Source organism: Crinia signifera, chromosome 2 (genome assembly GCF_055691185.1).
Source record: "Crinia signifera chromosome 2, ASM5569118v1, whole genome shotgun sequence".
Taxonomy (NCBI): domain Eukaryota; kingdom Metazoa; phylum Chordata; class Amphibia; order Anura; family Myobatrachidae; genus Crinia; species Crinia signifera.
Window position 1 is genome coordinate 405,891,103 of NC_139218.1, and position 24,676 is coordinate 405,915,778.

At 43.1% G+C, this 24,676-nt stretch overlaps 1 protein-coding gene across 1 annotated transcript in view; it reads right to left on the reverse strand.

Moving 5' to 3' along the window:
- LCMT2 (leucine carboxyl methyltransferase 2) overlaps window positions 1-24,676 on the reverse strand; it is a 394,048-nt gene that overhangs the window by 134,277 nt on the left and 235,095 nt on the right. The window contains 1 exon segment of the mRNA XM_083170637.1: window positions 6,812-7,015. Within this exon segment, the coding sequence (XP_083026763.1) occupies window positions 6,812-7,015 (204 nt within the window).

A 24,676-nucleotide genomic window follows, 5' to 3' on the forward strand; every position in this document is an offset into this window, starting at 1 on the left:
GGGAGGAATACTAATCACCTGTATAACATGTACTATCATACCATGTATATATCACTGACACGTAGACTATACCTGTAAGGAGGAGGGAGGAATACTAATCACCTGTATAACATGTACTATATACCATGTATATATCACCAACACGTAGACTATACCTGTAAGGGGGAGGAATACTAATCACCTGTATAACATGTACTATCATACCATGTATATATCACCAACACGTAGACTATACCTGTAAGGGGGAGGGAGGAATACTAATCACCTGTATAACATGTACTAGGATACCATGTATATATCACCAACACGTAGACTATACCTGTAAGGGGGAGGGAGGAATACTAATCACCTGTATAACATGTACTAGGATACCATGTATATATCACCAACACGTAGACTATACCTGTAAGGGGGAGGGAGGAATACTAATCACCTGTGTAACATGTACTATCATACCATGTATATATCACCAACACAGAGACTATACCTGTAAGGGGGAGGGAGGAATACTAATCACCTGTATAACATGTACTATCATACCATGTATATATCACCAACACGTAGACTATACCTGTAAGGGGGAGGGAGGAATACTAATCACCTGTATAACATGTACTATCATACCATGTATATATCACCAACACGTAGACTATACCTGTAAGGGGGAGGGAGGAATACTAATCACCTGTATAACACGTACTATCATACCATGTATATATCACCAACACGTAGACTATACCTGTAAGGGGGAGGGAGGAATACTAATCACCTGTATAACATGTACTATCATACCATGTATATATCACCAACTCGTAGACTATACCTGTAAGGGGGAGGGAGGAATACTAATCACCTGTATAACATGTACTATATACCATGTATATATCACCAACACATAGACTATACCTGTAAGGGGGAGGGAGGAATACTAATCACCTGTATAACATGTACTAGGATACCATGTATATATCACCAACACGTAGACTATACCTGTAAGGGGGAGGGAGGAATACTAATCACCTGTATAACATGTACTATCATACCATGTATATATCACTAACACGTAGACTATACCTGTAAGGGGGAGGGAGGAATACTAATCACCTGTATAACATGTACTATATACCATGTATACATCACCAACACGTAGACTATACCTGTAAGGGGGAAGAATACTAATCACCTGTATAACATGTACTATCATACCATGTATATATCACCAACACGTAGACTATACCTGTAAGGGGGAGGGAGGAATACTAATCACCTGTATGACATGTACTATCATACCATGTATATATCACCAACACGTAGACTATACCTGTAAGGGGGAGGGAGGAATACTAATCACCTGTATAACATGTACTATATACCATGTATATATCACCAACACGTAGACTATACCTGTAAGGGGGAGGGAGGAATACTAATCACCTGTATAACCTGTACTAGGATACCATGTATATATCACCAACACGTAGACTATACCTGTAAGGGGGAGGGAGGAATACTAATCACCTGTATAACATGTACTAGGATACCATGTATATATCACCAACACGTAGACTATACCAGTAAGGGGGAGGGAGGAATACTAATCACCTGTATAACATGTACTATATACCATGTATATATCACCAACACGTAGACTATACCTGTAAGGGGGAGGGAGGAATACTAATCACCTGTATAACATGTACTATCATACCATGTATATATCACCAACACGTAGACTATACCTGTAAGGGGGAGGGAGGAATACTAATCACCTGTATAACCTGTACTAGGATACCATGTATATATCACCAACACGTAGACTATACCTGTAAGGGGGAGGGAGGAATACTAATCACCTGTATAACATGTACTAGGATACCATGTATATATCACCAACACGTAGACTATACCAGTAAGGGGGAGGGAGGAATACTAATCACCTGTATAACATGTACTATCATACCATGTATATATCACCAACACGTAGACTATACCTGTAAGGGGAAGGGAGGAATACTAATCACCTGTATAACATGTACTAGGATACCATGTATATATCACCAACACGTAGACTATACCTGTAAGGGGGAGGGAGGAATACTAATCACCTGTATAACATGTACTATCATACCATGTATATATCACCAACACGTAGACTATACCTGTAAGGGGGAGGGAGGAATACTAATCACCTGTATAACCTGTACTAGGATACCATGTATATATCACCAACACGTAGACTATACCTGTAAGGGGGAGGGAGGAATACTAATCACCTGTATAACATGTACTAGGATACCATGTATATATCACCAACACGTAGACCATACCTGTAAGGGGGAGGAATACTAATCACCTGTATAACATGTACTATATACCATGTATATATCACCAACACGTAGACGATACCTGTAAGGGGGGAGGGAGGAATAGTAATCACCTGTATAACACGTACTATATACCATGTATATATCACCAACACGTAGACTATAACTGTAAGGGGGAGGGAGGAATACTAATCACCTGTATAACATGTACTATCATACCATGTATATATCACCAACACGTAGACTATACCTGTAAGGGGGAGGGAGGAATACTAATCACCTGTATAACATGTACTATCATACCATGTATATATCACCAACACGTAGACTATACCTGTAAGGGGGAGGGAGAAATACTAATCACCTGTATAACACGTACTATCATACCATGTATATATCACCAACACGTAGACTATACCTGTAAGGGGGAGGGAGGAATACTAATCACCTGTATAACATGTACTATATACCATGTATACATCACCAACACGTAGACTATACCTGTAAGGGGGAAGAATACTAATCACCTGTATAACATGTACTATCATACCATGTATATATCACCAACACGTAGACTATACCTGTAAGGGGGAGGGAGGAATACTAATCACCTGTATGACATGTACTATCATACCATGTATATATCACCAACACGTAGACTATACCTGTAAGGGGGAGGGAGGAATACTAATCACCTGTATAACATGTACTATATACCATGTATATATCACCAACACGTAGACTATACCTGTAAGGGGGAGGGAGGAATACTAATCACCTGTATAACCTGTACTAGGATACCATGTATATATCACCAACACGTAGACTATACCTGTAAGGGGGAGGGAGGAATACTAATCACCTGTATAACATGTACTAGGATACCATGTATATATCACCAACACGTAGACTATACCTGTAAGGGGGAGGGAGGAATACTAATCACCTGTATAACATGTACTAGGATACCATGTATATATCACCAACACGTAGACTATACCAGTAAGGGGGAGGGAGGAATACTAATCACCTGTATAACATGTACTATATACCATGTATATATCACCAACACGTAGACTATACCTGTAAGGGGGAGGGAGGAATACTAATCACCTGTATAACATGTACTAGGATACCATGTATATATCACCAACACGTAGACTATACCTGTAAGGGGGGAGGGAGGAATAGTAATCACCTGTATAACATGTACTAGGATACCATGTATATATCACCAACACGTAGACTATACCTGTAAGGGGGAGGGAGGAATACTAATCACCTGTATAACATGTACTATCATACCATGTATATATCACCAACACGTAGACTATACCTGTAAGGGGAAGGGAGGAATACTAATCACCTGTATAACATGTACTAGGATACCATGTATATATCACCAACACGTAGACTATACCTGTAAGGGGGAGGGAGGAATACTAATCACCTATACAACATGTACTATATACCATGTATATATCACCAACACGTAGACTATACCTGTAAGGGGGAGGGAGGAATACTGATCACCTGTATAACATGTACTATATACCATGTATACATCACCAACACGTAGACTATACCAGTAAGGGGGAGGGAGGAATACTAATCACCTGTATAACATGTACTAGGATACCATGTATATATCACCAACACGTAGACTATACCTGTAAGGAGGAGGGAGGAATACTAATCACCTGTATAACATGTACTATCATACCATGTATATATCACCAACACGTAGACTATACCTGTAAGGGGGAGGGAGGAATACTAATCACCTGTATAACATGTGTGAAGATACGAGGTTCCTCAATCACTCAGACATCGAGCAGATGAAACCAAAATATGGTTTATTTTTATCACAGCACACACATGTAGATAAAGACAGGAACAAGAGGCAAATGTAGCATATAAACGTTATCGGGTAGCAGTCCAATGGCAGTCCTTGTAGCAGCCGTTCCAAAGCACAAAACTATAACTCCTCCACACAGCAGTGATAGCAGATAAGTCCACACGATACCTAGACAGAGCATAACCTCTTAGTCCAGGACAGTCCATCAAAGAATCTCTCTCCTGGCTTGTCTGCAAGTCATTTTAAAAACTTCTCAATTCCCACGGTGCCCAAACCATAAGTGGGCTTGCAGTGGATCTTGATTGGTGGATTCAAGAGTCAGGCATATCCCCCTCCCAGCTACTGCTGCTGCCCCCCCCCCCCCCCCCCCCCCCTGCTGGGGTCGGTTCCAGAAAGTCTGGAAGTGGCCAGAGATATGCAGAGCAGTGTCAATACAAGATACAAAACACAGTCTGATTACATTATGTCCTGATTACCCCCTGTGAACATTTCCTGTTGATAGCAGGGGAATTGGATCACCCCCTGTGAAGATTGTCCCTCAGCTACCACCCTCCTGTGATAGCAGGAACAAAAGTATGGTAATTGGACATACCCAGGAAAGAATTCACCACAAGGTTATTTCCTGTCCGACCATATTTGCTTAACAGCATCTAATACTATGGTACACACAGATTTGGGGGATAGAAACATCTATGGAGAATAAGAGGGTACAGACGGACTAAAATAGTACATTAATTACTACACCTAATAAAATATAATAATTACAGATTTACAGTGAGTCTGATAACCTCACAACATGTACTATCATACCATGTATATATCACCAACACGTAGACTATACCTGTAAGGGGGAGGGAGAAATACTAATCACCTGTATAACCTGTACTAGGATACCATGTATATATCACCAACACGTAGACTATACCTGTAAGGAGGAGGGAGGAATACTAATCACCTGTATAACATTTACTATATACCATGTATATATCACCAACACGTAGACTATACCTGTAAGGAGGAGGGAGGAATACTAATCACCTGTATAACATTTACTATATACCATGTATATATCACCAACACGTAGACTATACCTGTAAGGGGGAGGGAGGAATACTAATCACCTGTATAACATGTACTAGGATACCATGTATATATCACCAACACGTAGACTATACCTGTAAGGGGGAGGGAGGAATACTAATCACCTGTATGACATGTACTAGGATACCATGTATATATCACCAACACGTAGACTATACCTGTAAGGAGGAGGGAGGAATACTAATCACCTGTATAACATTTACTATATACCATGTATATATCACCAACACGTAGACTATACCTGTAAGGGGGAGGAATACTAATCACCTGTATAACCTGTACTAGGATACCATGTATATATCACCAACACGTAGACTATACCTGTAAGGGGGAGGGAGAAATACTAATCACCTGTATAACACGTACTATCATACCATGTATATATCACCAACACGTAGACTATACCTGTAAGGGGGAGGGAGGAATACTAATCACCTGTATAACCTGTACTAGGATACCATGTATATATCACCAACACGTAGACTATACCTGTAAGGGGGAGGGAGGAATACTAATCACCTGTATAACATGTACTAGGATACCATGTATATATCACCAACACATAGACTATACCTGTAAGGGGGAGGGAGGAATACTAATCACCTGTATAACACATACTATCATACCATGTATATATCACCAACACGTAGACTATACCTGTAAGGGGGAGGAATACTAATCACCTGTATAACATGTACTAGGATACCATGTATATATCACCAACACATAGACTATACCTGTAAGGGGAGGGAGGAATACTAATCACCTGTATAACCTGTACTAGGATACCATGTATATATCACCAACACGTAGACTATACCTGTAAGGGGGAGGGAGAAATACTAATCACCTGTATAACACGTACTATCATACCATGTATATATCACCAACACGTAGACTATACCTGTAAGGGGGAGGGAGGAATAGTAATCACATGTATAACATGTACTAGGATACCATGTATATATCACCAACACGTAGACTATACCTGTAAGGGGGAGGGAGGAATACTAATCACCTGTATAACATGTACTATCATACCATGTATATATCACCAACACGTAGACTATACCTGTAAGGGGGAGGGAGAAATACTAATCACCTGTATAACACGTACTATCATACCATGTATATATCACCAACACGTAGACTATACCTGTAAGGGGGAGGGAGGAATACTAATCACCTGTATAACACGTACTATATACCATGTATATATCACCAACACGTAGACTATACCTGTAAGGGGAAGGGAGGAATACTAATCACCTGTATAACATGTACTATATACCATGTATATATCACCAACACATAGACTATACCTGTAAGGGGGAGGGAGGAATACTAATCACCTGTATAACATGTACTAGGATACCATGTATATATCACCAACACGTAGACTATACCTGTAAGGGGGAGGGAGGAATACTAATCACCTGTATAACATGTACTATCATACCATGTATATATCACCAACACGTAGACTATACCTGTAAGGGGGAGGAATACTTATCACTTGTATAATTACCAGAGAGAGAAACCTCTGTTGCTGAATGTCTCCAACGCAAGAGCTCAGGGTGTAAATCCACCATTGTCACTGTTACACTTTCAGCCACTTCATCATATCTGATTATCCGAGCTCCACGAGCAGGACAGGAAGGAGAAAATCGGCCACCCAAAGCCAGGACAGCGCCACCATTCAGCAGCGTTAGGGAGTGCAGAAGGCGACCATCTGAGGTAAAAATATAATTCAGCATTAAACTTAAATAATCTTTGAACCAGAAAACTAAATTTCCTTTGCTGGTTGTCAACAAACTCTATGAATAAATGACTATATTACTGTTTGTGGAGAGGGATTAGGCCTTTATAGTCTGTTCACCATTCAGTAACAACCTCAGTATCACTCCTATTCCACTCCAGTACACCCCCTCTAAACAGTTCACACAAAACAGCCCCTTGACATAGACAAACATTGCTGTATTCCAGGATCACAAAGGCCCCAATGTAGATGGACTAATAGTCAATCTATGGCTCTTCCTGTCATGCTCATTTTCCAATGGCCAATAGTCTCCACTGATGGAGATTTACCACTTTTACATGACGCCAGATTGCTTCCTAGCTACACTAGGTCTAGCAACATCAAAGACACCATCGTGAAGTTAGATATCACGGGGTGGAACAGCCCAAAACCTGCACATTTTCTGTCTAAGAGAAATGGTTGTTGTGAGGGTACGAGTTCCTCAATCACTCAGACACCGAGCAGATGAAACCAGAAGAATGGTTTATTTTCCACAGCACGCACAAATAGACAATAAACAGTGGCAAAGGTAAATTGCAGAGTAGAAAGATATTCAGGTAGCAGGCCCAAACAGACAGTCCTTGTATAGTCACAGTCCCAGATCAGTTCCACAGGGCAAACTATCACTTAGCCCACACAGCAGTGATAGCATATAAGTCCACACGATACCTAGACAGAGCATAACCTCTTAGTCCAGGACAGTCCATCAATTCTCTTCCTGGCTTGTGTGCGAGTCATTTTAAAAACTTCCAATTCCCACGCTTCTCTATACCATCAGTGGGCTTGCACTCAATCCCTATTGGTGGATTCAAGTCAGGTTTATCCCCCCTCCCAGGTACTGCTGCTGCCCATCTGCTTCTGCCCCCTGCTGGGGTCGGTTCCAGAAAGTCTGGAAGTGGCCAAGATATGCATAGCAGAGTCAACCCAAGATATAAAACACAGTCTGATTACATTATGTGGTGGTCACCCCCTGTGGACAACCCTCCTGTTGATAGTAGGGGAATTTGATCACCCCCTGTGGTGATTGTCCTTCAGCTATCCCCCTCATGTAAACAGCAGGAACAATAATCGGCTGATTACATTATGGGCTGATCACCCCCTGTGGTGGCCGGTTCCACAAAGTCTGCTAGAGCCCAGAGGTTTACAAAGAATTGTAAACCCCCCTGGGGAGATTGCCAATGGTACAATGCTTACATGAATAAAGTCCTGGGAAATACAGACATTACATTTGAGGTGGGATTATACAGCCTAATAATATATGATCTGGAACTACACACACATATAGGGAGTATATAGACATATATGGAGAACAAGAGGGTACCGACGGACTAAAATAGTACATTAATTACTACACCTAATAAAATATAGTAATTACAGATTTACAGTGAATCTGATAACCTCACATTCCTTCCCCTACTATTGTAGTCCCGGTACCCAGCTGTTCAGGAACCAATAACAACCTGGAATAGCGGGATGCAGAGCCGAGAATCTGGGGTTTGGATATACCACCTGAGTCCCACAGGGTGACATCATACCAAACCCATCTTGTAAAAGGCGGCTGGTTTGCAGAACCAGCAAGGGCATGATTACAGTCTAAGTCATACATTGGAACTAACAAGGGCTGTAGCAATTCCTCTTCCTCGGATTCTGGGTACCCCCCCTCTGCAACATTGTAACCTACTAATACTTTTGCCTCGGGCACAAAGGGGCAGGGACCACTTTCCACCTCCCCCTCTTGCCCAAGGAACAGGGGCCAAACAGCAGGCCAATATAGGGGCTCTGGCCCTGGCACTTCCACCACCCCGTCATGTCCTTCCTCCCCCAAACCCAAACTAGGGGCATGGCACATTTCAGTCCAGCATTTGGTCTCAATGTCCAGGGCTGAGGAGGGACCCTCCATCACAAACAATTCCGCTGGTGGCTGCAGGACAGGCTGTGTCAGCTCTGTCCCCTTAAAAGCCAGATGCTCACCTGCAGCTACTTCTGCGCACACCTCCTTCTCCGCGATAGCCTCCTTCCCCAGCTGAGTATGCTGGGCAGCCCGAAACACGACGTCATCTGTGACTGGTGGGCTGGTGGCCTGGATGTTGTCGGATACTTCTCTAACCACGGCGATCTCTTCTTGGACGCAGTCCTCATAGATCCCCTGGCAGCAGGATAATAGCTCTGCATCTCCCACCTCAGCAAAAGGGAAGCAGTAGTGCAGCTCCTCCCGGGGTGCCTGGCTCAGAGGCCTCACTTCCTTCACGTTGGGGATAACCTCCCCCTGCAGAGAACACTGAGCAGCTTCCTCCCTAGGATGGGGGAGAAGCAATTGCAAACGGTGCCTTTCATCACGCCCCCTGCGACACTGATCTTGCCATGCTGGGGTATCCAGGAGCCCCCGATCAATCGCCTCTTCCTCTGCCACCACGAAGCACTCCTCCAGACACTGCAATTGTTCCCACACACTCAACTGTGCACCGAAATGGAGGATCCAGGCTCGATAATCAGCAAATGCATTTGTAGGATCTCCCTGATCGTGAAGGATCTGCTGAAGGATTTCCCCGCGAGTGCAGGATTGGATGGGTATACCTCGCAGCTGACCTTCTGCTATCAGCTCCTCCATACTCATTTCTTCAAGGGCAGTTAGGGGCCCCCCTGACAACGACCCTTCTCTTGCGGTAACAATTAATTCTGTGGCAGACCCCTCGGTTGTCTGCCCAGATTGCAGTAGCCCCCTTCTAGACCTTTCCTCTGGTTCTATCTGGGGCATCAATTTATTCTGGACTTGTCCTTCAGCCTCAGAATATTGTCCTCTTTGTAGCATCTGGGTAACTGTAGCAATCACTTCCTCTGTAAATTCTACAAACTCTGGCTCTCCTAGCAGATTCCAAGAAGTGGCCTCACCTTTACAGTGCAGGAATGCATCCCCCAGGTAACACACTTTGTCCTGTATGCTGGATACTCTCCACCCACTGACCATCTGCTGAGCGTCTTCCCAGTACTTCCAGATATACTGCATTTTCCTGACAATAAATAACAGATCCGGCTTCCCAGCCTGCCGATACACTGAAGAACCTCCATCCCTGAGCTCCTCTGCTACAGGGGTCTTGAGGCATCGATTTTCTTTCCTTGGAAACATTTTCCCTTTCACAGGACTGACACCTGCTCACTTGCTGAACATCACCTTATTGCATTTTCCGTTTCCTTACATATGGTCTGATCCTCTGTTCTCTGTGCTTTCTGTGCTCGATGGTTGGTGTCTGAATGATCCCACTGTCGCTGCCGCCAAATGTGAGGGTACGAGTTCCTCAATCACTCAGACACCGAGCAGATGAAACCAGAAGAATGGTTTATTTTCCACAGCACGCACAAATAGACAATAAACAGTGGCAAAGGTAAATTGCAGAGTAGAAAGATATTCAGGTAGCAGGCCCAAACAGACAGTCCTTGTATAGTCACAGTCCCAGATCAGTTCCACAGGGCAAACTATCACTTAGCCCACACAGCAGTGATAGCATATAAGTCCACACGATACCTAGACAGAGCATAACCTCTTAGTCCAGGACAGTCCATCAATTCTCTTCCTGGCTTGTGTGCGAGTCATTTTAAAAACTTCCAATTCCCACGCTTCTCCATACCATCAGTGGGCTTGCACTCAATCCCTATTGGTGGATTCAAGTCAGGTTTATCCCCCCTCCCAGGTACTGCTGCTGCCCATCTGCTTCTGCCCCCTGCTGGGGTCGGTTCCAGAAAGTCTGGAAGTGGCCAAGATATGCATAGCAGAGTCAACCCAAGATATAAAACACAGTCTGATTACATTATGTGGTGGTCACCCCCTGTGGACAACCCTCCTGTTGATAGTAGGGGAATTTGATCACCCCCTGTGGTGATTGTCCTTCAGCTATCCCCCTCATGTAAACAGCAGGAACAATAATCGGCTGATTACATTATGGGCTGATCACCCCCTGTGGTGGCCGGTTCCACAAAGTCTGCTAGAGCCCAGAGGTTTACAAAGAATTGTAACCCCCCCTGGGGAGATTGCCAATGGTACAATGCTTACATGAATAAAGTCCTGGGAAATACAGACATTACATTTGAGGTGGGATTATACAGCCTAATAATATATGATCTGGAACTACACACACATATAGGGAGTATATAGACATATATGGAGAACAAGAGGGTACCGACGGACTAAAATAGTACATTAATTACTACACCTAATAAAATATAGTAATTACAGATTTACAGTGAATCTGATAACCTCACAGTTGTCACCGCTGTCTTGGCTGCACTATGTGCAGAACCATGACTACTGGTGAAATGATTAAACACCCACAGCTTGAGAAGTTTTTTTTTCTATCAATTTCCCCTTAACTTGCTCTTCCACCTACGTCATATATCTTCTTACATGTCCCTGTGAGCTGTCCTATGTGGGGAAGACCCAGCGTCAATTCAAAGAACGCATGGCCCTACATAGGACAGCTATCACACAAGCATTTACTAAGGGGCATAGTCACCAGCCCATGGCAAGACACTGCCTATAAAATAACCACAGTGTGGCCCAAATCAAATCCATGATCATTGACCACATAGCTCCCTCGTTAAGAGGGGGTAATAGGAATAAAATTCTCATGCAGCGAGAGACTCGCTGGATTTATCACTTATGAAACATTGGGCCTCCACTGTTACTTATAATTGTACATTCACGACTAATGAATTACCTCTTCTAGGTAGACGGGGCCAGGCTTTATGGCTCCACCTATTTTCGGAATGTTGATATATTTATTCACATCCAGATCTATTTTGGTTCGGTTAGACCATTTGTGAGATAGGGGGTTCTATCCATCTGTGTCACACACTATTATACAGATGAAATGTACTTGATTTATTCTGCATTATCATTCCATATGCCTTGTATGGTTTTATGTATGTTCTTTATGTATGTTTTTGTATTTTTGCGCACACATGTTTTTCATGTATTGATTCTTTATGAGCCGTTATGCTAGTGTGTATCTACATTGGTATTGGTATGTTAAAATCTTTACAACACAATCACATTGGGCATTCTAGCGGTGCAGTTTAACTAAGACAAAAGGAGATAAATTCCCTCAGTGCCATTGTAGCACTGTCCCAGGGACGTGCGGCGAGGTAAATGGCTGAGGACTCCCTGGCAAGTACCAGAGCCAGATACTGTATGCACACAATATATGAGCCATGGGGTATATGCCAGCATTATACACTATACACTCCTGGAGATCCGTTGAGTTTTTAAAAGAGATGTGCAGAAAAGGTAGCCAGGTGAGGCACTGCCTCACCTGCCATAAACTTTTTATTCCAGAGTTTTGACTATAAAAATAATTAGAATAATAAAAATAAGAATTATTTTATAAATTATTTGTATTTTTGACATACTTTATAAATTCAAAACGCCGGCATATACGCTACTATGACAGGAAAGGCTGTGCCTAACCTGCCTCACCCCACCGCATGCCAATGCACTGTCCTTTGTAAGTAAGTAATAACTCATTGGTACACGCTACAAGCCCCTGTGATTACAGCCGCTGTTTTTATTATTTTATTTGTTTGTTTACATTCAGTTGCTATGCAGCGGAACCGTGGACTCAGCGTGTGCCTCCCCGGCCGGCGCATGACCACTTCCGCCTCTGGTTGGCGGGTTGTCAAAGCGTCAAATCTGCCTGTGCACACAATCTGATCCGGTATCGGCATGGTGTGAGATGGCCCTGCGGCAGGTGGGTCCACTTAGCGCAATTAATGTGTAGTGGGGGCGGGGGTATTTGTGGTGGGTATTTAAATGCCTGTAAGTTTGGGCACTGTTGTGCTGATGTCCCTGATGAAGGGGGGAACCCCGAAACTGTCGGACCATTAAATGACCTATTTTACTGTCTGTGTAAGTGCCGCCTATTTGGAGTACTGTGGAGTTGGATCTGGGATCTATCAAGGAAGGCACCCCAGCAAGTATACGTTATATTTATTACTCATCACTGTGTGCATTGTAGTGACCATGAGTGCCGGGTCATCCCACTATATATATAATATATATTCTATGGAAATAGAAACGTGCGCTCGATAGTGCATGAAATCCGTTTTAAACGTTTATTAAGCACATGACATAAGAACAGAGGAAAAATGCACGTACCAACGGTGGCGGTTATTAATCACTGCGGTCAAACAGCTTAAAATGCGGTGCAAAGCACCTAAGGCTGGAGCCGGTTACACTCCGTTCCCGGACAGACAGCGACACAGCAAATGGTGGTGTTCTCCGCGCTAGGCACCACAGTGACATCACTTTGTACGGCCAATGAGCGGGGAGGGTGGTGCTTGCAGTGGATTGCGCAGATGACGCTTGACGTTGGCGCGATTCCGGCGTGCACACCTGCCCCGCTGATTGCCTTCACTGGTTACTTAAGGTGAGCTTATGACAATATCGGTTTGATATTGAAACGTTGTCGAAATAAAGAGCATCTTATTTGCATTATTGGCTGTGGAGTGCTGCACGTTCCTGTTCACTATACTATTCCTGTCGGTGCAGGCACCCACACAAGCAACGACTAAGGAGGATGTGCCAGGCATACCTGTTTTATATATATATATATAAGCTTGTACCTTATTAAAACTATCGGGACTTTGAACCTTATCAACACTTTGCTTAAGTCTGGTGAGTGCTGTTTTTTTCCCACCTTGGGAAAAGTTCTCTGTATACATATAGCTGGGTCCGTTTGAACTCGGCTACATATACGGCACCCCAGCGGTTAACTCCTTGAGGGTGAGAGTGCAGGTCCCTTTGTGTATATATATATATATATATATATATATATATATATATATATATATATAAGCAATTGCAGGATGGCACTCAGAGCGATAAAGATGGTATGGGGGGTGCAGGGTCCTTAGAGGTTAATTTAGACAGAACTTACCCAAGCCTCCGGGAAGGAAAGGAATGGACCAGCACTCACAGTTTGATGTAAAGAAGGTTTGTATTAGCAGTTACAGCATATTGTACAAGCAGGCTGACCCAACAGCCGTTTCAACTGGATGCCTCTCCAGTTTTCATCAGGGGTGCATCACTGTAACACCAGACACGCTTAAATAACATGAATATAGGGCGCCAAACCCGCCCAGCTCAATACAAACGGGGAGCTGTCAATCAGCACCACGCTACAGAGCATCCAGCGCCTGTCAGATGACGCTGCTAGGGGGGTGTGAGGTGCGCGTCATGGGGAGTCCCTGTGACGTGTGCCTGTGATACAGGATTGCCCAGGTGTACAAATGTAAATACAGAAACTAGTATTACAACGAATGTGCATGAGAAGACATCGTGACAAATGTGGGGAAGAATAACCAGCACCGTGAAAAGATGGAGTGGTGGCAGAGGGAGTCCGCAATATAGAAATATAGAAAATGATTCCTAGTTGAAGATTGTATCGTGTGGGGATAAGGCCCGTGAGCGGCAATTACATACAAAAGCCGCGCTAAAGAACAGAAGCAGAAGGAAGCCCGTGTAGACTAGCTAATGCACGGAGGCATTAGTTACATCAGCCCGTGAGCACAAAAATATGACACAGTTGCACGGCGGCAATCAGTGCGGGATACGCATAATTGACAAGCAGCACGGCGGCCACAAATCACAGAGCATGATAGTCTGGTTAGCCTCCTCCTCCCAAATAGACATAAAAGACATAAGGCGACACTTTACTGTGTCGACTGGGAGTGGAAGCCAGAATTGTAAATAGCATACTGAAATGTCACTGTGCCTTGATCAGATGATATCAGCAGAGATAGTCACACAAAGTCTTGTAAATGGCAAGTCGACACAACGCTGTGTGGACATATCTTCCACAAGGAAATTCAATTGAGGGTGACCTGTATAAATGATGGTCAATCCACTCAGCTTGGTTAAAGCAGAAATGTTACAACAAAATTGCGTGTGTATGCCATTAAAAACAAATGAAAGTGGAATGCGGCATTGAGCCAAGCAATCGCTCATGGCAACCACTAACACTGTAACTATTATTCTGTGCCTGTATGTGTCTGCTGGATGGAGAGCAGTGTAATAAGCCCATCCTGTGGCTTACATAAGGGGCTGGGCGTATATGTGTACATAAGAAAAAAAAGAAGAACAAAAGACAAATAGAGAAGAAAGAGTCTGGTGGGGGATCAAAGGATACACGCAGGTATCGTCCGTAGCTTAAATAAAGCATCCCATTTTAAAGTCTTCGTTCAGACCAGATGGGGCCAAGGACTTTAAGCGATAGATCCATCTCAGCTCTCTCTGGAGCAGTATCTTTTCACGATCACCCTCTCTCCGTAGGGGGGGTATATGGTCAATGAGGAAACATCTCAGCTGACCAATGGTGTGTCTTTTCTCTAGGAAGTGTCGAGCAACAGGTAGGTTTTTGAGGTCCAAACTTTCTGTCGTGGGTAGCAGACTTTTCTTAATTGACGACCTGTGTTGACTTAGTCGTTCCTTGGCAGTCCTAATCGTCTTGCCCACATAGATCATTTGGCAAGGGCATAGGAGGGCGTAGATCACGTATCGGCTATTGCAGTCCAGTTTGTGTCTGATAGTGAATTTTTCCCCCATTGGCTGGGTTGATAAAGGTATCACCTGTCATGAGGAATGGGCAATTTGTGCATCCTGAGCATCTGTATACCCCATTCTTGCGGGTATGCCAGCTGGTTGGCTTAACAATGTTGCAAGACGGATCAGTAACCACCAGCATGTCTTTGAGGTTTGGGCCTCTTCTGTAAGCAAACCTAGGAGGGATATGCAGTGTTGGTTGCAGTACAGGGTCACTAGCCAAAAGATGCCAGTGCTCAAGTATGGATTTTTTAACAAACTTAGAAGCCACCGTGAAGGTGCTACAAAAATTGAGTCTGTCAGTTTTGTCCGAACTGACAGGTTTGCTCTTAAGCAGTTCATCCCTGTTGAGTAGGGACACCCTGGACAACGCTTCATCCACATCGTGCTTGGTGTATCCCCTTTCAAGAAAGTGACCACACATCTGTGTCAGAGCCTCTGGGAGGGTATCTGGGTCCGAGTTAACCCTACAAACTCTTAGCAGTTGTGAGTAAGGTAGACCTTTTTTCAAAGCCTGTGGATGAAAGCTGTCTGCATGGAGCAAGGAATTCTTGTCAGTCGTTTTGGTAAAGATTTTTGTGGATAGAATGCCGTTGTTTAGGGTGATCATGACGTCCAAATAGCTGATCGATTGGTGACTGAAACTGCTTGTAAAGCGTATAGTACCTGGTAAAGCATTGAGGTAATCAATGAACAGCAGTAATTCTGATTCACCTCCCGTCCAAAGAAAAAATAGGTCGTCGATGTACCTTACGTACATCTTGATGAATTTATTGAAACGCTGATTACCACTGATGTGTTGTTTTTCAAAGGTAGCCATGAAAAGGTTGGCGTAAAATGGGGCCATGTTGGACCCCATCGCCGTCCCTTGGCGCTGCAGGTAAAAATGATTCTGAAATAAAAAATAGTTTTTATTCAGGATGACTCCCATCAATAGAGAAACGTATTCTACTGGTGGTCCACCATAGTGTCTGCTGTTGATAATCATGTCTTTGCTGGCTTGTATCCCTAGTTCATGTGGGATACTAGTATAGAGACTAGAAACGTCCAATGTTACCAACAGGGTGTTGGCTGGTAAGTCTCTGACGTCATTCAGTTTGCGCAGAAAGTCGGACGTGTCCTGAATGAAGCTTTCTGTGTTCTGTACCACAGGCTGCAGATGAAAATCAACTAGCTGTGAGAGGGGTTGGCACAGAGAGCCCCTGGCTGAGATGATGGGCCGGCCAGGGGGTTCCACCAAGGATTTGTGCACCTTGGGGAGCGTATAAAGAATTGGAATCACCGGGTGTGCTTGGGTTAGAAAGTCGGCAGTTTCCTTACTGATGTAGAGATTTGCCATGCCAAGCTGGATGATGCCGTCAATTTCTCTTTTGAATCCCCAAGTGGGGTCACGGTCAAGAGGTAAATAACAGGCAGAGTCAGACAGTTGGTTGAGTGCTTCTTTTGTATAATATGCATAGTCCAATAGCACAATGCCTCCCCCCTTGTCAGCTGCCCTTATAATAAGGTCTTTATCTTGCTGGAGAGTTTTAATGGCTTCCTTCTCTGGTTTGCTGATATTATGATAGATCTTTTGTTTCTTCACATAAGGGCATGTATCCCTTTTGAGCACACGCATAAAAGTGTTAATTGAGGCATTTAAGGTAGGTGGATCGAAGGTACTGCGACTCTTCAGAGTGCTGGTCGTGCCTTCCATTCTTTGGCTAGGCGGGGTAGGAAACCTCTGGAAATGATCTCTTAACCTTAATTGCCTGCCCAGTTTGTATAGATCTACCTGCCACCCAAAACTGTCCTGGGTTAGAGTGGACACAAAAGAAAGTCCTTTATTGAGCAAGGTGATTTCAGACGGGTAGAGTTGGTGTTTGGATAGATTGTAAATAACAGATCCTGTCAATTTTTGCCCCTCCTTTTTTCTTTTTCTCCCACCCCTCCGGGTGGGTATTGCAGGTTTTTTGGAGGGCGTCTGGTGCGGTCAGCTCTGTTTAGGTATTGTGTCTCTTGTCCTGATGTAGACGGGGCATCGGAGTCACTGGCAGATGTATGTGTCTCTATGTCGGTAAACTGTGTATTGGGGCGTCTTGAAGTACCTCTTCTGTATTGCTGACGCGGTCGCCGACTTTCAATTCTGGAATACCAGGTGTATACCCGATTCTCCTTGTAGTCAAGTTTGACTTGTTTATACTTCGTTTTTTTGAATTTTAGCAGGTTTTCTCTGTATTTAATTAGCTCCACTTCTAGTTTTTTTCAGATTCCTTCTGCTTCTGTTCTTTAGCGCGGCTTTTGTATGTAATTGCCTCTCACGGGCCTTATCCCCACACGATACAATCTTCAACTAGGAATCATTTTCTATATTTCTATATTGCGGACTCCCTCTCCCACCACTCCATCTTTTCACGGTGCTGGTTATTCTTCCCCACATTTGTCACGATGTCTTCTAATGCACATTCGTTGTAATACTAGTTTCTGTATTTACATTTGTACACCTGGGCAATCCTGTATCACAGGCACACGTCACAGGGACTCCCCATGACGCGCACCTCACACCCCCCTAGCAGCGTCATCTGACAGGCGCTGGATGCTCTGTAGCGTGGTGCTGATTGACAGCTCCCCGTTTGTATTGAGCTGGGCGGGTTTGGCGCCCTATATTCATGTTATTTAAGCGTGTCTGGTGTTACAGTGATGCACCCCTGATGAAAACTGGAGAGGCATCCAGTTGAAACGGCTGTTGGGTCAGCCTGCTTGTACAATATGCTGTAACTGCTAATACAAACCTTCTTTACATCAAACTGTGAGTGCTGGTCCATTCCTTTCCTTCCCGGAGGCTTGGGTAAGTTCTGTGTATATATATATATATATATATATATATATATATATATATATATATATATATATATATATATATATATATATATATATGTAACTTGCCAAAAAGGCGTCACTCGGAGACTTGATAGAAATTCAAAAGTGCTTTATTGCGTTGTAACCGACACCAGTGTTTCGAGCTCAAGGCTCGTCCTCAGGGTTCAACTCACAATGGTCAAATGACAGTGTAATATACCCCACAAAGATTCCCGCGCTCACCAAATGACATTATACTTACCTAGATCAGGTGTGACACAAGCGTGTGTAGCAGATAGTCGGAACACTCCTGTGCCTCTGCGTTCTTCCGGGTGACGTCATCACAGTGCGTCCCCGCCTGTGGAACGCACGCCGGCAACATAAGTTCTCACGACTTCCGCATCGCTGACCCGCATACGTCATCCCGAACCAGGTGAATTCTAAGGGCACAATGGATAAATGTGCCGTTGTAAGTGACAGTGCTTATACGATCATATGCATCAAACAATATCATACACATGAATAAAACGTTAAAATAGTGAAAAAATATGAATACATATATAAAAAAAAACATACATACAAAAAACAACATTTAAAAAGAGTAACCCATTTCTCAGTCAGTGTATGAATATTATGTCATATCAATTAGTAATATAATTGCAGCGCCCTCTGTGGGCCTGTTAGCAACCTTTGATACATATGAAACAATACTGACAAATACTTTAAAAATATGGGTCTAACACCATGGGAGCAGTGGAAAATCATAATAGTCTGGCAAATATCTATTACTTTTCATGTATAAATGATAAATCCTAGAACCAACATCATAATGTAAACACCATACCATCTGTAATGATACAGACCGAACTGTGCTACATGGATTACAAAAAAACTCTGCAATCCATGTTGCTCATTAAGCCCCCTAGGGGCAATCGTATCCAATACATGAATCCATCGTGCCTCAGCCTGGAGGAGCTTTTTACCTCTGTTGCCCCCTCTGTAATGTGAGGGCACAGTTAGGAAGAAAGGGCACTCAGGGTCTTTTGCAGGGTAAAAAGCAGGGACTGTTTATTCAGTCATATCAACGTCCGTCTACGTTTCGGGGTCTCCCCCTTCGTCAGGACAGGTTAGTGTCCTGAAACCTCCTTTTGGTTTCTGGACCACAAAAAATCTGGAGTACCACCACTGGGCTTTTTGGTCCCGTGGTACCCTTATCACGGGACCAAAAAGCCCAGGGGTGGTACTCCAGATTTTTTGTGGTCCAGAAACCAAAAGGAGGTTTCAGGACAATACTGGACTTGAGAAGGCTCAATCGATTTGTTCAGGTGAGGACTTTCAAAATGGAGTCTATAAAAGCAATATTCCCAGACCTGAGACCGGACGTATACATGACGTCAATCGATGTAAAAGATGTGTACTTGCATGTGCCCATCTTTCAGGGACATCGAAAGTTCCTACGATTCTGCCTGCAAGGAATTTGCTATCAGTTCACTGCGCTGCCTTTTGGGCTCGCAACGTATCCAAGGACATTTACCATGATACTTATAGTAGTGATTGCAAGATTGAGGCGCGAAGGAATTCTGTATCATAGTTTCCAGGCTTGAAAACAGCGCCTCTTTCCTCTTTGTTTATCGGAATCGGCGACTCTGTAAAGAAGTATTTTGGAAGTTTGTTGAACTCTATTGTGTATCCATCTTTTATGATCTCTAAGACCCATTTGTCCGTAGTGGAATCGTGCCAAGCCTGGCTGAATTGTAATAGGCTGGCACCTACTTCTGGACTCCTGGCGTCATTGCATATTTTGACGTGAGAAGAACTTCCCTTCTCGACCTCTTTGGCCACGAAAATTGTTTCTGGATGACCAGTTATTTCTCCTGTAACCCCTTCCAGGACAGTATGCTCTAGCTTCCTTGTAATCCTGGGGTTGGTATCTGTACTGCTTATTACCAAACCCTTTCTTTGTTACTTTGTCTTGAGACAACCAGACTGATTTACCTCCAGACAACTTAGTGATGATCTCATCTAACTGGGCTCCAAACAGGTAATCACATTGAAATGGAAGAGTAAGAAGCTTGCTCTTATACTGCGCATCAGCCACCCAGTGCTTAAGCCACAGTGCCCTCCTGACCACTACAGCTGTGGCTGAGGCTGCCGCCAGTCTCACTGAATCCATTGAGGCTTCACATAAAAATTCAACTGCAAGTTGTATGTTCTGTATTCCTTTCAATAATTCAGATCTTTTAATTCCGTCTAACAAATCAGTCTCTATTTTTTTACACCAACCTCTAAGAACTCTTGAAGTTACTGCCATAGATGCAGCTGGCTTCAATGCTGCCCCTGTGGTTAAATGTTGCTTTCTTAAACCCAATTCAATGTGTCTTTCCATGGGGTCCTTAAAGATGTTTACATCTTCAAGTGGCAAGGTAGTTTTTTTTAGAAATTCTTGCAATTGCTGCATCCACTTTAGGCAGCTCTTCCCAAGAGGTTACTAGATCTTTCTGAAACGGATACATTTTATTAATTTTGAGGGGTACCGTGTTACCCTCTTTTCAGGATGCTTCCATTCTTCCTTAATCACATCTTTAAGAGACAGACAGAGGAAAATATTTTCCCTTTTTCTTTTTGTCCTTGAATAGCAAATCCTGCAAATCCTGGTGGCGGGGAGCTTTTTAGATGTCGAGAGCTTAACCCTAATGCAGGTTTTGAGCTCTCGACATCTAAAAAGCTCCCAGCCACCATTAACATCTAATTATCCTAATCTATTTGTTTGATGAACTGCCTTCCACCTAGCGCATGTTATGTATACATGCTAATTGGCACTAGCAACATCTTGTTGCAGGATAAATAACTTTGCTTCACCAAAAGTATATAATATATTCTGGAGACACCAGGATCTGAACTGAGCTATTCTCACTAGTGGGATTTCCACATTAAACTCTGGAGACACATCTGATCATTTGTAATCTAACCCTATATGCTTTTAAACTATTTAGGTGCATTTCATAGTTATATTGTGTATGTATATGTGTTAATTCTTTTTTTACATTTCTATAAAAAATTATAAACCATTCAGCGTGTCCAGTGTTCTTCTTTTTTGGTCGGACATAGCTGTACTCAGAGTCATCTATATACATCATACCTAGCAGCGCAATTGTGTTGAAACCTCCCCATACATCGTTCATCCTTCATGAGCTGGGCTAGCTCATTTAACACGTGCAGCAGCTAGGTTTATACTTATTCGGTGCACACTACAAGCACCTTAAAGGAACATATCCATTTAAATACTAGAGCGCCAGGAATGTGAATTAGCTGGTCCCAATTGGTATCAGTTGTAATTCATAACCCCCGGTATTATATAACTTTTTAATACTTTACTGCTGATAGTCGTTCACACTGAAATAATAGCAAGCATGTTGATCATGTTACTATTGTCTGAGTATGTTTTGTCCCCCTTGTCTAGTGTGTTCTCCCTCCCTCTTTTTCCTTCAGTCTCCACTGGTTACAGGTTACAAAGCAGAACCGAAAACGAAACACAATGGCTGACCCTGAAGTTAAAAAGAGTGGCGTGTGATTTTTTCAAAGGCGCCCTTTCCAGCAGCCATGGTCCAGAAACACCTCTCTGGTTCAATCATCCAGTAGAAAGTACAATATTGGTGCAAAGGAAAGCAGGAGTCATTCATCCGGACACACATGACTGAGCTGAAAATAGGTTCTTTTAATGTAGGATTCCACTCCCCTGCCAAACGGTGTAAGGTACTACTATATCTTAAAAGACAATCCCTAGAGAGTGTATGTCTCCAGGAAACTCACCTCTTACCCCCTGAAATATTGAAACTCCAGATGTATCAATGGAGAGTATTACCTTCTGCACCCTATAATAGTAAAGCGAGAGGCATAGTCATCCTTGTGAAAAAATCCCTACCAATTGAGACGATCACCGTCCACCCCGACCCTGAGGGTAGATTTCTCCTAACTACAGTACGAATTGCTAACAATCCATATGCTATCTGTTCAGTATATGCCCCAAACACAGGAAGAATGGTGTGCCCCCTAGGGTGCACCGACAGGCGCTATCAAGGGTGTCTCGCTAAGAGCTGCCACTTAAAAAGGGGTTGTCAGCCCCAAGGACCAAGCAAAAAAGGAAAAGGAAGTGGCGCTGGTTTGATGAAAGGTATAAATGTTTAATAACAATTTAAGAATAATAAGTACAATTTGCACAATATAAACAAGTAAAAAATGAAATAATAAAATTAATTGGGAATCAAATGGATAAAAACAAATGAATTTGTTATGACTGGACCGGAAGCTGAATTGATGAATTGAGTGGTGTGACCAGTTCCGTGGAATAAAGAGGTATATTGATACAGATAATCAAGAGGCCCACTGGGCTGATAGTTACCACACAATGTCTCAGATGGTCTAGTCCCAGATACAATTAGAAGGGTGTCCTCAATTGGTTGCGATGGTGGGGCCACAATGGGCAATGACCCGATGTTAGCGGGGGCTTCGATGGTGTATAGCCAGATACTTCCCACTTCGCTAGAGGTCCCAATTAGATGTTGTTAAAAGGCAGGTTTCCTCAAGGTTGGTAGACTTGGATGGTAAATGATGTAAGTGGCCAACCTCGATTCCTGCGCTCAGTATGACCAATATGTCCAGCTGGGATAATGACCACTGGTGGTAGCAAACTGAGAGAGCGTGGGTGATGAAACAGGGGTGATCCAGATGGTCTGGGTGGGCGAAGGTCTTCAATAGATACAATTAATCCGGTCCAGAGTAACTCCTAACGCGTTTCGCTGCTTGAGGGGTGCAGCTTTTTCAAAGTTTTTTTACTTGTTTATATTGTGCAAATTGTACTTATTATTCTTAAATTGTTATTAAACATTTATACCTTTCATCAAACCAGCGCCACTTCCTTTTCCTTTTTTGCATAAGCCCCAAACACATACTTCAAACCTTTTTTCAAAACCTTCATCACCCTTTTAGCCCCGTATATCGATACTCCCATAATTTTATGTGGAGATTTTAACTTAACCTCTCACCCTATAATGGATAGATCTTCCTCCCTTAATTTACCCAGAAGCAATCCCAGAATTGGCATCTAATTTTTGTTAAAATCCCTTCATTTAATGGATGTATGGAGGGCCACCCACACCATAGACCATCCATATTCCTGTCTGCCAGCGGTACATCACACCTTATCCCATATTGATTTTATATTTGTCTCCACCTCTATATTCCCGCAAATTAAAGAGTTCCACATTCATCCTATCTGTCTTTCAGACCACCTAGCGTCTAAACCAGATGTATTCTGGATGGCGGCAAAAGCTGTTTTAAGAGGCTCAGTTATGACCTATGAAAGGAACCTAAAGAGTTCTCTCAGGATCATACATTTTTCTCCAGGCGTCCTTGACTGATTCCTACTCAGAATATATTTAATCTCCTACCCCTAACACCAAAGCGGCCTACACTCAAGCAAAATCTCTATTAGATGAAGCTCTCCAGTCTATGTCAGATAAGCTACAATTCATATCCAATTACAGATTCCACAAATTCGGCAATAAAACAGGAAAATTACTTTCATCCATCCTAAATTCTCCCCGTACCCCTATGATAGTTCAACCTTTAACTCTCCCAGATGGTTCCCTTACAACGTCAAATTCCCAAATTACCCAGGCCATGGCAGAATTTTATAGTTCCATTTATGCGGCACAAGAACCAAATTCCCTTGACCCGGTAGCACAACCTAGTTCCCTCTACCCCCAAAGAATCCATTATATCTGGGCAAACCTTCCCTTTCCACAGTTTCCCATGTCCTTCATCCAACCGCTTACCTCACCAATTACACCAGATGAGGTTACTAAAGCAATATAAGAATTGAAACCAGTAAAAGCACCGGGACCTGACTGTTTCCCTGGCGATTTCAACCAGATGTTCTGTGTCCAAATTTCCCCTATAATAGTGTCAGTTTTCAATTCAATTCTCTCAAATAGCCATTATTAAGGTACTACCCAAGCCAGGTAGAGACCTTACTAAATCAGGATCATATCACCCTATCTCACTACTCAATTGTGATTATAAATTATTAACTGAAATCTTAGCAGATCACCTTAACCCCTCTCTACCACACCTAATCCACCACGATCAGACTGGCTTCATTACTGGCA